At 41.4% G+C, this 14,888-nt stretch overlaps 1 protein-coding gene across 4 annotated transcripts in view; it reads left to right on the top strand.

Moving 5' to 3' along the window:
• Positions 1–14,888, top strand: part of stxbp6 (syntaxin binding protein 6 (amisyn)) — a 357,348-nt gene that overhangs the window by 70,493 nt on the left and 271,967 nt on the right. For all 4 annotated transcript variants that reach the window (XM_067990993.1, XM_067990990.1, XM_067990994.1 and 1 more), the window contains exon 2: positions 2,029–2,221. In XM_067990993.1, coding sequence (XP_067847094.1) covers positions 2,065–2,221 — 157 coding nt within the window. In that variant the 5' untranslated portion in view covers positions 2,029–2,064. The remainder of the gene's footprint in view (positions 1–2,028; positions 2,222–14,888) is intronic.

Below are 14,888 nucleotides of genomic sequence, written 5' to 3'. Positions count from 1 at the left end.
ATGTTTAATATAGTTGCACTCATCTAATAGATAATGGAATTAAAATCTTCAGCAGCCTTGATAATCTCGTTTCCTTAGATGTCTCTTTGAAAATTCAGCATTGTTGAATGTACTTAATGTTGTTCACCAGAACATGCTTGGAGGCAAGAGAATAAATATACCTAAAATAGCATTTGTCGTAGATTTTAGAGTCATAGCTACAAACTGAAAAGACTTTAATAAACAGTAACCTGATCTTCTGCACCATGAAACCCTTAAGCATGTGATATCAAATAATTGGTAGAATGACATTTTGTAACACTTGAATATCATTAGTGAGAGCAGAACACTTGGTTCAAATAACGTGACTGAATTATGTAATGCAGTAGCAGTTTTGCGCACTCTCAGAAGTTTGGCTCTGTTTCAGAATATGCAGCTGGAAAAGTCAGCTTGGTTATTGTTCCAGTTTCCTTCCCTCATGAAACTTGCTGGAGTATAGTTCCAAAGACACTGGAAGCCTTCAAGTACCTTGCCCTAAGTCGCTTTTTAATATGTTAACTTAGACTTTGCTTGATGGAGACTATTTGACAATTGAGGGCATCATTACTGTGCCCAAACCTGTCCTTCCAAAACCATATATGTGCACTTTTGATCAGTGGGCTGCCAGTCACGTGCTTTATGTTGTACTCCCATCCATGTACATAACTTGTTATAACACTGAATGTTATCTGGATTACTTTGGTCAAGAACTGATGTTCCACAAATTATTAAGGAAAAATACTCGATGATATGGCACACACTCTGTGAAGCAGCATTAATTGTGACCGTTTATTTTAGCAGTTAATATCTTGGTTTGAAATTTTTAAAAAATTTGTTCATGGGATGTGGGCATCACTGGCAATGCCAGCATTCATTGTCCATCCCTAATTGCCCTTGAGAAGGTGGTGGTGAGCCGCCGCCTTGAACTGCTGCAGTCCATGTGGTGAAGGTTCTCCCACGGTGCTGTTAGGTAGGGAGTTCCAGGATTTTGACCCAGCGATGATATCAGTTTAATACCTCACCCAAAACATAATACCTTGGACTGTGCAGAACTCCTTTTGTACTGCACTGCACTGCACTGCACTGAGGTGTCAGCCTAGATTATGTTATCAAGTCCTGGGGTGGGGCTTGATCCCATGACCTGACTCTGAAAAGAGAGTCTTACCACTGTGCCAAGGCTGCCACCTGATATTGTGTGCCTTGCACTGTAGTGTTACTCTTTGGGGTGCACCAAATTACTGGGAAATACATGACACTACAAATTATATAAATTTATTTCCTGTGCAAAGAAGGTATTGTGCAGTGCACACTACTCTTGCAGCTCAGCAAACTTTTATTATAGGAGTATAATCTAACCAAAAATGTACTTGTATTTGTGTGAACTGGATGGTTATGTTTTACATTTTTCTGAGGAGGATGAAGGAGACTTTTTTTGCATGGTAAGTTGATTTATGTTCATTCATGGGACTGGGATTCGGACTGGAGCCCTTTTTAAGTACTGGGTCTAGGAGCAGTGCCTATGCAAGCTTACTGTTGACCCCAGATCATGCAGTTTTCAGTGAGCTGTGGCCTGGTTTGCTTTTCATGCTTCTGTTAGGATGGAGTTTTATTCTGTTGGCTGTCCCGAACACCTTGGCTGTACCAGCAACCAGTCTGTTCTCCGACTACTAGCAGTTAATAAGAAATTGGAATCTATGTTAACACATAGTGGCTCATAGTTAATCCTTTCCAGAGCTGGTTTTGTTGTGCCTGAGTTTCTCTGAACTATATGCTCACAAGTGACCTTTTTCTATTGCCTGAAGATGGTGGTGAGAGTAACTTTAAAAGATAATGTTTTGTGCAGTTGAGTTGCTGAGCATGTTTTTTTTAAGTTTGAAAAACATTCTAGGACATGTAAAATGTGATTTTAATCTTATCTTTTTTGGGTAGGCTATCTTTAAATGCATTAAACTTTCTTCGCATCTTATCAAATGATGTGCAGTACTGAATTACTTTCTTTTTCCTTTTTAGGTACAATAATTCAGCTGCCTTCCCATCTCCCAGTCCATGATGAGTGCCAAATCTGCTATCAGCAAGGAGATTTTTGCTCCGCATGATGAGAGAATGCTTGGAGCAGTCCAGGTCAAGCGAAGAACCAAAAAAAAGATTCCATTTCTAGCAACAGGAGGTCAGGGGGAATATTTGACCTACATCTGCCTGTCAGGTAGTTAAATTAATTTGACAGCTGTCTGTGTTTTGTTTTCATCATTGACATCTGATTACTTAATTAAATGTTACTGGCTGCTGGAAGAGATGAAGTGGTACATGCTAAAAGAAATTAGGCAGGCAAAACAATATTCATTAGGCTTGAACTTAGGAGAAAATAAAAGGTGATTAAACTGGAACTGCTTTATTGTACAGTAAGTTAGAGAAACTTTAGTTAGATGCATTAAGTGTACAGAGTTATTCATGTGTTTGAATGAAGGCTATGTAATAGCAAAACTGCTTCATGAGGAAATTACATTGCAGCACAATATATTTTACACACATCTGTGCTTTGAATCGCTTCAGATTAATTGTTTCAGTTTGTGCAGTGGTGGATGTTTATATTCCAATCTGTTATCATGTACCATCTAATGATCAGCTCTAGAATAACAGAGGTTTGTCTTGATTGTGGTATGGCTCATCATGCAAGAAGAGACACAAAGGACAAGAGAGGCAGTATGGTAGTGTGGTGGATATAGTACTGGACTAGCAACTTAGAGGTTTTGTTCAAATGTCACCACGGTAAATTGTGAAATAGAATTAAATAAATCTGGTAATTTGTGAGCTGACACAAGAAAAAAAATAATCTCGAAAGCTGTCAGTTGTTTTAAAAAAAAAATGGTTCACTAATGTCCTTCAGGGAAGGGAACCTGTCATCTCACTACCAAATCTGGGGTAGGGCCTAGCTTGGTTCCACACAATATGGTTGACTCTTAATGCCCTCGGGCAATAAATGCTACGTTGTCTACACTCCAAACAAATGTATAAAATAGAATGTTAAGATGGCGATTGGTGTTTTTACCCTTTCCATTTTTAGATTTATTGACTATTGCACAGCTTGCATTCTCTACATGTAATGTGCAACTATTGGTAATACTGATTGTAGCCCTGATTGAGAAAGCTTTTACTGATTCATTAAATGTAGTGTTATTTAAACAGTCATCCATTTGCAAATCAATAGCCAAAAAAACTTCATTTTAACAAACGAGCAAAAGCCTTTTGAGGGTCAAGAGCCAAGAGGTTCTTGTCACCATGAGGTTCTTGTCACCATGAGGTCACGCACAGAGCATAAGGCACTTTCACATTTGAGTTGGATGCCAGGAAAGCTGCATGCAAATGACCACCTTGTTTTGCTATCCTTTATTTACTTGCTGTTCTGCTGTCGCTTCAAATCAGGTCTTGCAGGAAACTGAAGACCCATGAATGATTGCTAAAGTTAGATTTGTACCGTCTTCTGAGAATTTAGATTGAAGTGGAATCTAACGACAGCTTGTTGGACCCACAAAAATGTAGACCTCTGCTGTCAAAATTGCATTGCTTCCTGCTTTACATTAATGTCACACATCTGCTGCCACTGGTATTCTGTTAATGCTTAAGGGCCTGCATAGTGATCAAGTTGCATCGTAAGGTGAGTTACTAATGTACAGTATTATTGCATCGTGTGTGATAGTTGGGGACTTTGGCCTAAGCATTTAAAGCTGAAAAACTGCAGTCGTGGACTGGAAGCCTGATTTATAATAATTTAAAAGTTCAGCTGGATTCTGTATGAATATTTGCCATCTATTTGAGTTTATTATTGGCAATTAATTAACATTTTTTGTGTTCTTTATTTTTAATTGGATAGAATGAATTATATGTTGGGATCTAGTTCTCAATCAAGAATGTTTAATATTTAGAACCCAACAATGTTAAGGTGCCTGCTCACTTATGGTCCTGGCTCATTAATCTTTTATCCACAGGTTGGAAAAAATGGTTTTATTTCTTGTGGTGCAGCTATACCTGAGGATTGGTTTACAAGGAATGTAGATTAGCTCTTACCGTAAAAGGAATGAGTGGTTGTGTTTGCTTTTGGCTTGTAATTCAAACAGTGACTTAGATGAGTATCAATGGATAAATGACAGGTTTATTAACACTGAAATGCAGCTGTTTATTGCACTAGTCATACTGTTTAAACAGGTTTTTTGTTTATTTAAAACTGATGCCTTTGGTACAGATTGTAATAAATTGTAATATTTTGTCTCATTAACTGTAATAATACATTCTATTGATTAAATCCCCTTTTTGTTAACACAGCATAGATGAAGGAAGGCAGCGTTTTGGGATTTGAGTGCAGTGAGTGATTTTAATTCAAATGGAATTGTTGATTCTTCTATTTACTGAGGGTAGCTGTGTGAATTCACCTTAGCGACTTCTACAAACATTGTTTCCTTATTTAAATATAATTGTGATAAGATACTTCCTGGTATCAGTTTGAAGAGTTGTGTTCTCTGCCAAGGTGGGTTGCACAAATACTGTAATTAAACTTTTTTAGGGCAGATAAATGATTCCTGTCCCTTATAATGATTCCTAGCTCCCTCATTTTAAAAGAAAAGAACAATTATAACAATGCTTCTGAAATGCCATCTGTTCATACAAGAACATTTTATTGTGCCAACATTTATCTTTAATACTGCCTTCAGGTGAGTGCAATGCCTAGTGAGGTTCAAAGGCACATAAATCAGGGAGACCCTGATTCAATCATTGGTCTGTACAGAGTTAACTAATCTCACCAAAGTGGAAGTAAGGGTAATAGTTGCTACTATTGGCTTCAGCACTCGTGGACTGAAGAGGGGAAAAAATTAACCGAGGTTCTTGCTCTGAATTGCAATTTAGTGCTCCATGCTAAAATTGTCATGTGTAAACTCAAGTCAGAACATGGTTGGGCTCAACTGGGATGGTCCTTGTATTCAATAGCTTGTTGGCACTTGCTGTCCTAATTCGCATGTGACGAATACATGTCTGGGAAAAGTACCAGTAGGTTAATGACACAGAGCCTGAGTCACCACCTTCAGGAGGATTAGGTAAACTTCACTGTTTGCAGTGATGTACAGAATAGGTTCTTTAGAAATGCAAACAGATGTTCATAAACACTACACAGTTGTGTCTGCAGGAAGGGAAATTATTAGCTGGTTCCAGTGATGAGGACCACTTCCTTACTCTTTTCCCCCATCGCCCCCACCAAAATTATTGTGGTTTTTAGAAATGGGTTGTGCAGTAAAGCCATTCATTCTAGCATGGATGCTGATTGGAAAGTAAACTTACATCAAAATAGTGTTAGTGTTTTTGCTTAGAGGAAGATCTCTGCTTACATATATTCTCCCTGGTTTCCACTTCGATGTATAAATATAGGATGATGATTCAAGGATTGACTTGTTATTCTTGGCTATAACATTTTCAGGAGAAATGGAGGGGGGGTGGGGGGAGGTGAAATTGGTGTTAGGGTGGCAATGTTCGTAAAGGATGAAATGCTTGTGCTAGAACATAAGGATGTCCTTGGAGGTTGTGTTAAGGCAGAATTCATATGGTTAGAGTTAAGAAATAGGAAGGGGAATGGTACAATTTTCAGTGTGCATTACAGGCCACCAAACAGTGTAGTTGAGATAGAAGGGAGATCTGCATAAATTTCAGAGAAAATTTGTACGAACAGGATAAAAATGGATGAATTAAACTATCCCAAGATAGACTGGAATAGAGATTCTGGTTCTGAAAAAAAAATCAGCACAACTCAAAACTGGATAAATCATTGGCCTTTGACCATATGCACCCCAAATTGTTGAAAGATGTTAGAGGGGAGATAGAGGCTTTGGCCACAATTTTTTAGTCCTCAAATATACAAATTGTGCTATGCAACTGGGGAGCAACCAATGTAACACTTTTGTTCAAGAAGGGAAAGAATGAGATAGTCGGGTAACGATAGTCTAACATCAGTTATGGGCAACTCTTAAAATCCATAATTCAAGATACGATTAGTGAGCATTTAGAAACCCATGGGCTCATGAAGAATAGCCAGCATTGATTTGTTAAAGGCTAGTAGTATTTAATCAATTCAGTAGAGTTTTATTTGAAGAAGTAACTGATGGGATAGATAAAGGGAATGCAATAGGTGAAGTGATTATGGATTTTCAGAAGGTATTCGATAAGGTGTCTCGTGAGTCTTGTTAGAAGTGCATGGTATAACAGCAATATGCATACATCTTTGGGCAATGGACGTGGATAAAGCTTTGAAGCTTTAGGCTCCCATTACGGGAAGGCTATTAATGCCATAGAGAATGCCGAGCATACATTCGCCAGGATGATGCCAGGGATGGGAAACAATAGTCATGAGGTGAGACTTGAGATTTAGGGACTATTTCCATTGGAGCAGAGAAGGCTAAGAGGCGACAGAGCTGTTTTGAATTATGAAGGGCTTTGATAGTGAACAGAGAAAAACTAATTACACTGGTTGGGGAGTTGGTGACTAGCGATCATGAATTTAAAATTATTATTGAGTGGCGATAAAAGAAATGTCTTCATGCATAGGGTTGTTGATGCTTTGCCACAGGGAGTGATTGAGGCAGAGACCATTGCATCTTTCAAAGGAAAATTGGATAAATATTTGAATCCAAAGAAGATATAGGGCTACAAGGAGTTTGCAGGGTAGTGGGTTTAGTTTTGAATTGCTGCAGCAAAGAGCTGCTATAGACACGATGGACCGAATGGCCTCCTGTGCTGTAAATTTCTTTTGGTTCTAATTTTGAAGGGGGGGGGGGGTGGTGGAAATGAAAGGCTGAGATAACATTACCTATGTACTTCACAATCATTTCCTTTTTTAAATCATGTCTGTGTCCATTTTGCATTTATATTGCCCAACTGTGTGTCCGATTTTAATGGTCAGTGCTGTTTTTTAAAAAATAAATGCACAGAGCTTGTTGCAACAGAAAATGCGACAACTACATAAATTGCTATGACTGGGGTACATTGAATATGGGACCCAGTGTTGATGAAATAAAACGAACTCTGTGTTTGGCCAGTTTGTTTCATTTATGAAGCTGTGGATGAATATGTTGGGCCATAAATCGCGTGGAGCGGCAAGGCAACGCTCACCGCAGCTCCTCTGAATTAAATTAACGAAAATACTTACTGCAGGCTCTGTGGCGTTGAATTGCTTGAATTTGAACTTTAAAAAAAATGTGCGCTATCAACCCAGCCTCTGAGTAGTGTGTGAAGAGAAGACATGGCCACCTACCGCCCTCCCTCAGCTGATGAATCAGTCCTCCTCCATGTTGAACACCATTTGGAGGAAGCACTGAGGGTAGCAAGGGCACAGAATGTACTCTGGGTGGGGGAATTCAATGTCCATCACCAAGAGTGGCTCGGTAGCACCACTGCTGACCAAGCTGGCCGAGTCCTGAAGGACATAGCTGCCAGACTGGGCCTGCGGCAGATGGTGAGCGAACCAACACGAGGGAAAAACGTACTTGACTTCGTCCTCACCAATCTACCTGTTGCAAATGCTTCTGTCCATGACCGTATTGGTAGGAGTGACCACTGCACAATCCTCGTGGAGACGAAGTCCCGTCTTCGACTGAGGATACCATCCAACGTATTGTGTGGCACTACCACCGTGCTAAATGGGATAGATTCAGAACAGATCTAGCAGCTCAAAACTGGGCATCCATGAGGCGCTGTGGGCCATCAGCAGCAGTAGCAAAATTGTATTCCACCACAATCTGTAACCTCATGGCCCGGTGTATTCCTCACTCTACCATTACCAACAAGCCAGGGGATCAACCCTGGTTCAATGAGGAGTGTAGAAGAGCATGCCAAGAGCAGCACCAGGCGTACCTAAAAATGAGGTGCCAACCTGGTGAAGCTACAACTCAGGACTATATGCACGCTAAACAGTGGAAGCAACATGCTATAGACAGAGCTAAGCGATTCCACAACCAACGGATCAGATCAAAGCTCTGCAGTCCTGCCACATCCAGTCGTGAATGGTGGTGGACAATTAAACAACTAACGGGAGGAGGAGGCTCTGTAAACATCCCCATCCTCAATGATGGCGGAGTCCAGCACGTGAGTGCAAAAGACTAGGCTGAAGCATTTGCAACCATCGTCAGCCAGAAGTGCCGAGTGGATGATCCATCTTGGCCTCTTCCTGATATCCCTACCATCACAGAAGCCAGTCTTCAGCCAATTTGATTCACTCCACGTGATATCAAGAAACGGCCAAGTGCACTGGATACAGCAAAGGCGATGGGCCCCGACAACATTCCGGCTATAGTACCGAAGATTTGTGCTCCAGAACTAGCTGCGCCTCCAGCCAAGCTGTTCCAGTACAGCGACAACACTGGCATCTACCTAACAATGTGGAAATTGCCCGGGCATGTCCTGTCCACAAAAAGCAGGACAAATCCAATCCGGCCAATTACCGCCCCATCAGTCTACTCTCAATCATCAGCAAAGTGATGGAAGGTGTCATTGACAGTGCTATCAAGCGGCACTTACTCTCCAATAACCTGCTCACCGATGCTCAGTTTGGGTTCCGCCAGGACCACACTGCTCCAGAGCTCATTACAGCCTTGGTCCCAATATGGTCAAAAAAGCTGAATTCCAGAGGTGAGGTGAGTGTGACTGCCCTTGACATCAAGGCAGCATTTGACCGAGTGTGCACCAAGGAGCCCTAGTAAAATTGAAGTCAATGGGAATTAAGGTGAAAACTCTCCAGTGGCTGGAGTCATGCCTAGCACAAAGGAAGATGATAGTGGTTGTTGGAGGCCAATCATCTCAGCTCCAGGACATTGCTGGAGGAGTTCCTCAGGGCAGTGTCCTAGTCCCAACCATCTTCAGCTACTTCATCAATGACCTTCCCTCCATCATAAGGTCAGAAATGGGAATATTCGCTGATGATTGCACAGTGTTCAGTTCCATTCGCAACCCCTCAAATAATGAAGCAGTCCGAGCCCGCATGTAGCAAGACCTGCACAACACCCAGGCTTGGGCTGACAAGTGGCAAATAACATTCACGCCAGACAAGTGCCAGGCAATGACCATCTCCAACAAGAGAGAGTCTAACCACCTCCCCTTGACATTCAACGGCATTACCATCGCCGAATCCCCCATCATCAACATCCTGGGGGTCACTATTGACCAGAAACTTAACTGGACCTGCCATATAAATACTGTGGCTGCAAGAGCAGGTCAGAGGCTGGGTATTCTGCAGCGAGTGACTCACCTCCTGACTCCCCAAAGCCTTTCCACCATCTGCAAGGCACAAGTCAGGAGTGTGATGGAATACTCTCCACTTGCCTGGATGAGTGCAGCTCCAACAACACTCAAGAAGCTCGACACCATCCAGGACAAAGCAGCCTGCTTGATTGGCATCCCATCCACCACCCTAAACACTCACTCCCTTCACCACCTGCGCACAGTGGCTGCAGTGTGTACCATCCACAGAATGCACTGCAGCAAGTCGCCAAGGCTTCTTCGACAGCTATCAATTTCTGCTCGACGATTTTGCATTGTCGTGTGTCTCGAAGGCCGCCTTGGATAGCCAAGTTCCGCACCCATGAGGACGGCCTCAACCGGGATCTTGGGTTCATGTCACGCTACACGTAACCCCACCAGCAAAAAAAAGTTCTGTTTTTAATACTACGGGTCATTCTCTGTCTTTCTCTTCCTTTCGGATGTTTCTCTCTCTCTCTCTCTCTCTCTCTCTCTCTCTCTCTGTCTTTTGTTCTGGCCGTTTGTATATTCGGTGGTCACGTAGGTAACATCTCTCTCTCTCTGAACACTTTGATTGCCTTGACAACGGGCAGTTGGAAAGATTATCTGTAATCACCAGGCATTGTTCTATGACTATATATGCGGTAATTTTCAATGAATCTTGACACTCACCTGACGAAGGAGAAGCCTCCGAAAGCTTGTGATTTTCAAATAAAACAGTTGGACTATAACCTGGTGTTGTAAGATTCCTTACATTTGTCAACCCCAGTCCATCACCGGCATCTCCACATCATTATTTTTCTATATTCGAGAATACAAGCCTGTGCAACCTGAGCTCATAATTTAACCCATTTAGCCCCAGCATTATTCTGATGAATCAGCACTGCACCCCCTCTAAGACTAATATGTTTCCTGAGGTGCGGTGCCCAGAACTGAATGCAGTACTACAGATGGGGTCTAACCAGAGCTCTGAACAGCTGCAACATAACTTCCACCCCTTTATGTTCCAGCGCTCTTGAGATAAAGGCCAACATTCGATTAGTCGCCTTAATTATTTTCTGTACCTGTCCACTAGCTTTCAGTGATTTCTGTATTTGGACCCCTTAATCTCTCTGTTCATCCACAGTCCCTAGCTTCACGCCATTTAGAAAATACACTGATCCATCTTTCTTAGGTCCAAAGTGGATGACCTCACACTTTCGCACATTGAACTCCATCTGCCATAGTTTTGCCCACTCACTTAATCTATCAATGTCCCTTTGCAACTTTCTGCTCCCATCTACGCTATTTACCGTGCCACCTAACTTAATGTCATCAACAAACTTAGATATACGGCTCTCTATTCCTTCATCCAAGTCATTTATAAGTATAGTGAAAAGCTGTGGCCTGAGTACAGATTCCTGGGGGGACACCACTGGTCACATTCTGCCAATTTGAGTACATTCCCATTATCTCTACTCTGAGTCTCATACCTCCTAATCAAGCCACAGGTTGCCTCCAGTTCCACGCACTTTCATTTTTGATTACAGTCTCTTATATGGAACCTTGTCGAATGCCTACTGAAAGTCCATATAAATGACCTCCATAGATCCTCCTTTATCTACCTCATTAGTTACCTCCTCATAAAATTTAACTAGGTTTGTTAGACATGTCTTACCCGTTACAAATCCATGCTGGCTCTCTCTGATCAGCTCATATTTGTCCAAATGCTCAGTCACTCTGTCCTTAATAATAGATTCTAATAAGTTCGGCAGAGGAGTTTTGACACTGAAAAAAATCTTCATTATATGTTTTAAGAGACTCAAATGTACAAAATATATGCAGCATTTCTAAATAGTTTAAAAAAAATTTCTGGTGTTGTGTATTGGTGGGATGTCTATAGTATTTGGGAACAGGGTCTGCCCTGCACCTTCTATCCAGACACGTAAGAAGTTAGAAAATTTATTGTAATTTTTCCTGGTAGTCTCTGCTCTTATGGATTATGTTGTAGATTTTAAATGATTATGTTTTGAATTAATATTCCATTTCCCTAATGATTGTCAGTAAAGTACACTAAAAATGCAGTTTAATTCAGTTAATTATTGGTGCAGTGAATTCATCAAAAAAAATTGTAGTTGGTTCTCTTACAGTAATGGTGAAATGATATAATGAACAGTGACACCTCTCTAAAGTGACAATTCTATGACTGAAGTTATCCTCCCAACACAAGCTCAAAGGACTAATATTTGGTGGGTAATACACAAGTGGTCATTAGAGCTGGCTTTAAATTTTTTTTCGATACGTGTTTTCTGAATGTGTTAAGTTTCTCATTCAGTACAAATAAAAGTGTCTTTCGATCATGGATACAGGAACTTTTAACGTTTTGTGCACAAAACACATAGTGTTACAATTCATCTTTTGAACTGTTACCCAAGGATTTGAGGTCAGAAGGTTTTCCCCATTTGATATTTTGATTGCAGTGGAAAAGAGGTCCCTAAACTCTTTGCTGAGCCCCCTTCCAAGATTCATAGCCCATTTACACCCTCTTTTTCTAAGAAAAAGTAGTTTGTAATCCCTAAGAAGATGGCAGAGTTCAATCCTGTTTCAAAAGCTGGTGAAGGGGGTTAGGGAATTGAGAAGTTCAGACTATACTCGCCTTGTCTTCAGTCATGTAGAGATTGTGTGCCTCAAATTACCAACTGCTTCAAGGATCTCTACTTCAATATAGCAATCAGGAGATGCCACAGCAATATCTTTCACTTGAACTGATACAGCTTTGCATAGCCCGAGGCAGGGCATTATGGGGTGACCTCAGCTCAGCACAGCACGGAATGTTTGAATCCCCACTGATTTCTAGAATTGGACATTGGGCCTTTCGGAGCTGCTTTGGTGCATTGTAACTGATCAATGTTGCAACAGAAGCAGCTCTGATTGGTCCAGTGTCCACTTCTAGAAATCAGTGGAGATTCAAATATATTAAGATCACCCCATAATGCACCTCCTCGGGAAAAGTGGGGTAACATCAGTGGCCCTTGCTTCTGGTCAGCCTGTCCTCAATGCGCTCCCCAGTTGGGAGCCTCTAAAGAGCAGAATTTCTGCCATAATGGGGACTTTCTCTCTCCTTGCTAGGTAATGAAAATCGGCAAATGATCAAGATTCTTCCTGTGCTCAGTCTGACAGAGTTTTTAGCTTCTGGTTGGTCTACTTAGATTACATAATTAAGCTTATAGCATGTGCAAATAAGATCCATATTTTTCTATTCTAACAAAATAAGATTTTTTGATTTTAAAAAAGTGCTACAGTCTGACTTGAAATGTGTGTTGGACTAAAAGATCACGGTCTGCCCTTAAAGCTCCATCAGCACTAATTTCTAGCTGGTTTCGCTGGTTTATGTAAAACTACGTCATGACTTGGAGAAATTCATTTGGATACTGCGAGTGCAGTTAATGGAGGTGCGATTTGTACTAGTCAGTTATCAATGAACACTGGAACCTATCACATATCTATATTAACCAGCTGATTTTAGTTTCAAAAACCAGTCTGAATCTGTCTTGAACCTGTTTTAGGAGACTTACTCAAGTACATCCCAAAGCTGTGTGTGGTCCTCTGCAGCTGGTTCTGTTGTAGGCAAAAATTTGAAATATTTATTTCATCAGTGCCTTCAGTACTTGAAGTTCTTTGTTTTGAATTAAGAAGGCATTTGAACAGTGAATTATTCAGGGAATTTTGCACCATTGGCTCACGCCCATTGGGAATTGGATTTATACAGTATAAGTTTTTATTTCTGTTCTATTACGTATAACACCATTACAACATGTCACTTTTTTTGATCAATGCGTTGCTTGTATTTTATAGTAAGCCAGTGTAATCCCAAAAATCAAAGAACATTTATGCAAGGTATTAAGATGATTTTAGTTTTAAGATGCTCTTAAGACACGAAGATGATTGAAATGTACACTAATTTAAGCTTGCCAATTTTGTGAATATATAGTTTTGAATTTGGAATTGCACAGTGGTAGCTTTTGAATATAGCCAATAATATATGTACAATTTTTTTTAAAAACTCACTTCCTTCCTGTAAAGGATTCACTAAATGTACTGAAGATTTGATGTGGACTGGTTGAGATATTTTAGTATCAATCTTGAAGAAATAATATTTAAACTACTGTAAATGGTTGGCATTCATGGAATTGTAGCCCAGGGTCAGTCACCATCTTTCAGGAGAGGAGAGTTACTTTCCAGGATTGCGCCCCTTCCCCCCACTTGGAAATATTGACTCCTTCCTGAGTTTCTCGGGTGTTGGCTGTCCTCCTTCACCTCACTCAAATATTAATGATGGTTGCATTGGGAGTCTATTTGACTGCAATGAGATCTAAGCTGGATTGAGGATGATTTTCAGTTATGTCCTTGCACAATCAAATTGTGCAAGTCGATTACCAAATGGAATTTAGGGATTATGAAGAAATCATTCAAGATGCTGAATGGATTTTATGCCAAGCCTATGAAGGGAAATATGGAGAATCCTAGTGGTGTATAAACTGAAAGAATAGTAATCAGATGGAAGCAGTCTATGTTTTAAACTCTTTTAAACATCCTGGGGGTCACCATTGACCAGAAACTTAACTGGACCAGCTACATAAATACTGTGGCTACAAGAGCAGGTCAGAGGCTGGGTATTTTGCGGCAAGTGACTCACCTCCTGACTCCCCAACGCCTTTCCACCATCTACAAGGCACAAGTCAGGATTGTGATGGAATACTCTCCACTTGCCTGGATGAGTGCAGCTCCAACAACACTCAAGAAGCTCGACACCATCCAGGACAAAGCAGCCTGCTTGATTGGCACCCCATCCACCACTCTAAACGTTCACTCCCTTCACCACCGGCGCACAGTGGCTGCAGTGTGTACCATCCACAGGATGCACTGCAGCAACTCGCCAAGGCTTCTTCGACAGCACCTCCCAAACCCACGACCTCTACCACCTAGAAGGACAAGGACAAGGACAAGGACAAGGGCAGCGGGCACATGGGAACACCACCACCTGCATGTTCCCCTCCAAGTCACACACCATCCCGACTTGGAAATATATCGCCGTTCCTTCATCGTCGCTGGGTCAAAATCCTGGAACTCTCTTCCTAACAGCACTGTGGGAGAACCTTCACCACACGGACTGTAGCGGTTCAAGAAGGCGGCTCACGACCACCTTCCCTAGGACAATTAGGATGGGCAATAAATGCTGGCCTTGCCAGCGATGCCCTCATCCCATGAACGAATAATAAATAAAAAGTTTTTTTTTCTGCTAACAGAAATCTAAGCTGGCCCAATGCTGACCGCACCCAGCATTCACACACATACTTCCAGGATGGGTCACCAGTGATCTGGAATGAAAACCATTGCTGGTTTTAGAGATAGTGAGGACAGTTGTAGCAACCCTGCTGTCGTGCTGTGTAAAATTGGTTAACTCAGCGCAAATCAAAACTGGGGCCACCTTAGTCATCTTAGTACACTCCCTATCCTGAGCAAATGCTTTGCCTCAAGTGTTTATGGACCATAAAGTCCCAGGTTTGAACTGTAATCTGGTTGATCTCAGCTGGGCTAGTGAAAGGGGAAGAGGTACATTTGGC

Source organism: Heptranchias perlo, chromosome 10, assembly GCF_035084215.1.
Source record: "Heptranchias perlo isolate sHepPer1 chromosome 10, sHepPer1.hap1, whole genome shotgun sequence".
In the NCBI taxonomy this organism is placed as follows: Eukaryota; Metazoa; Chordata; class Chondrichthyes; order Hexanchiformes; family Hexanchidae; genus Heptranchias; species Heptranchias perlo.
Note: the sequence above shows the minus strand (reverse complement) of the source record. Positions and strands in the feature narration are given on the sequence as shown.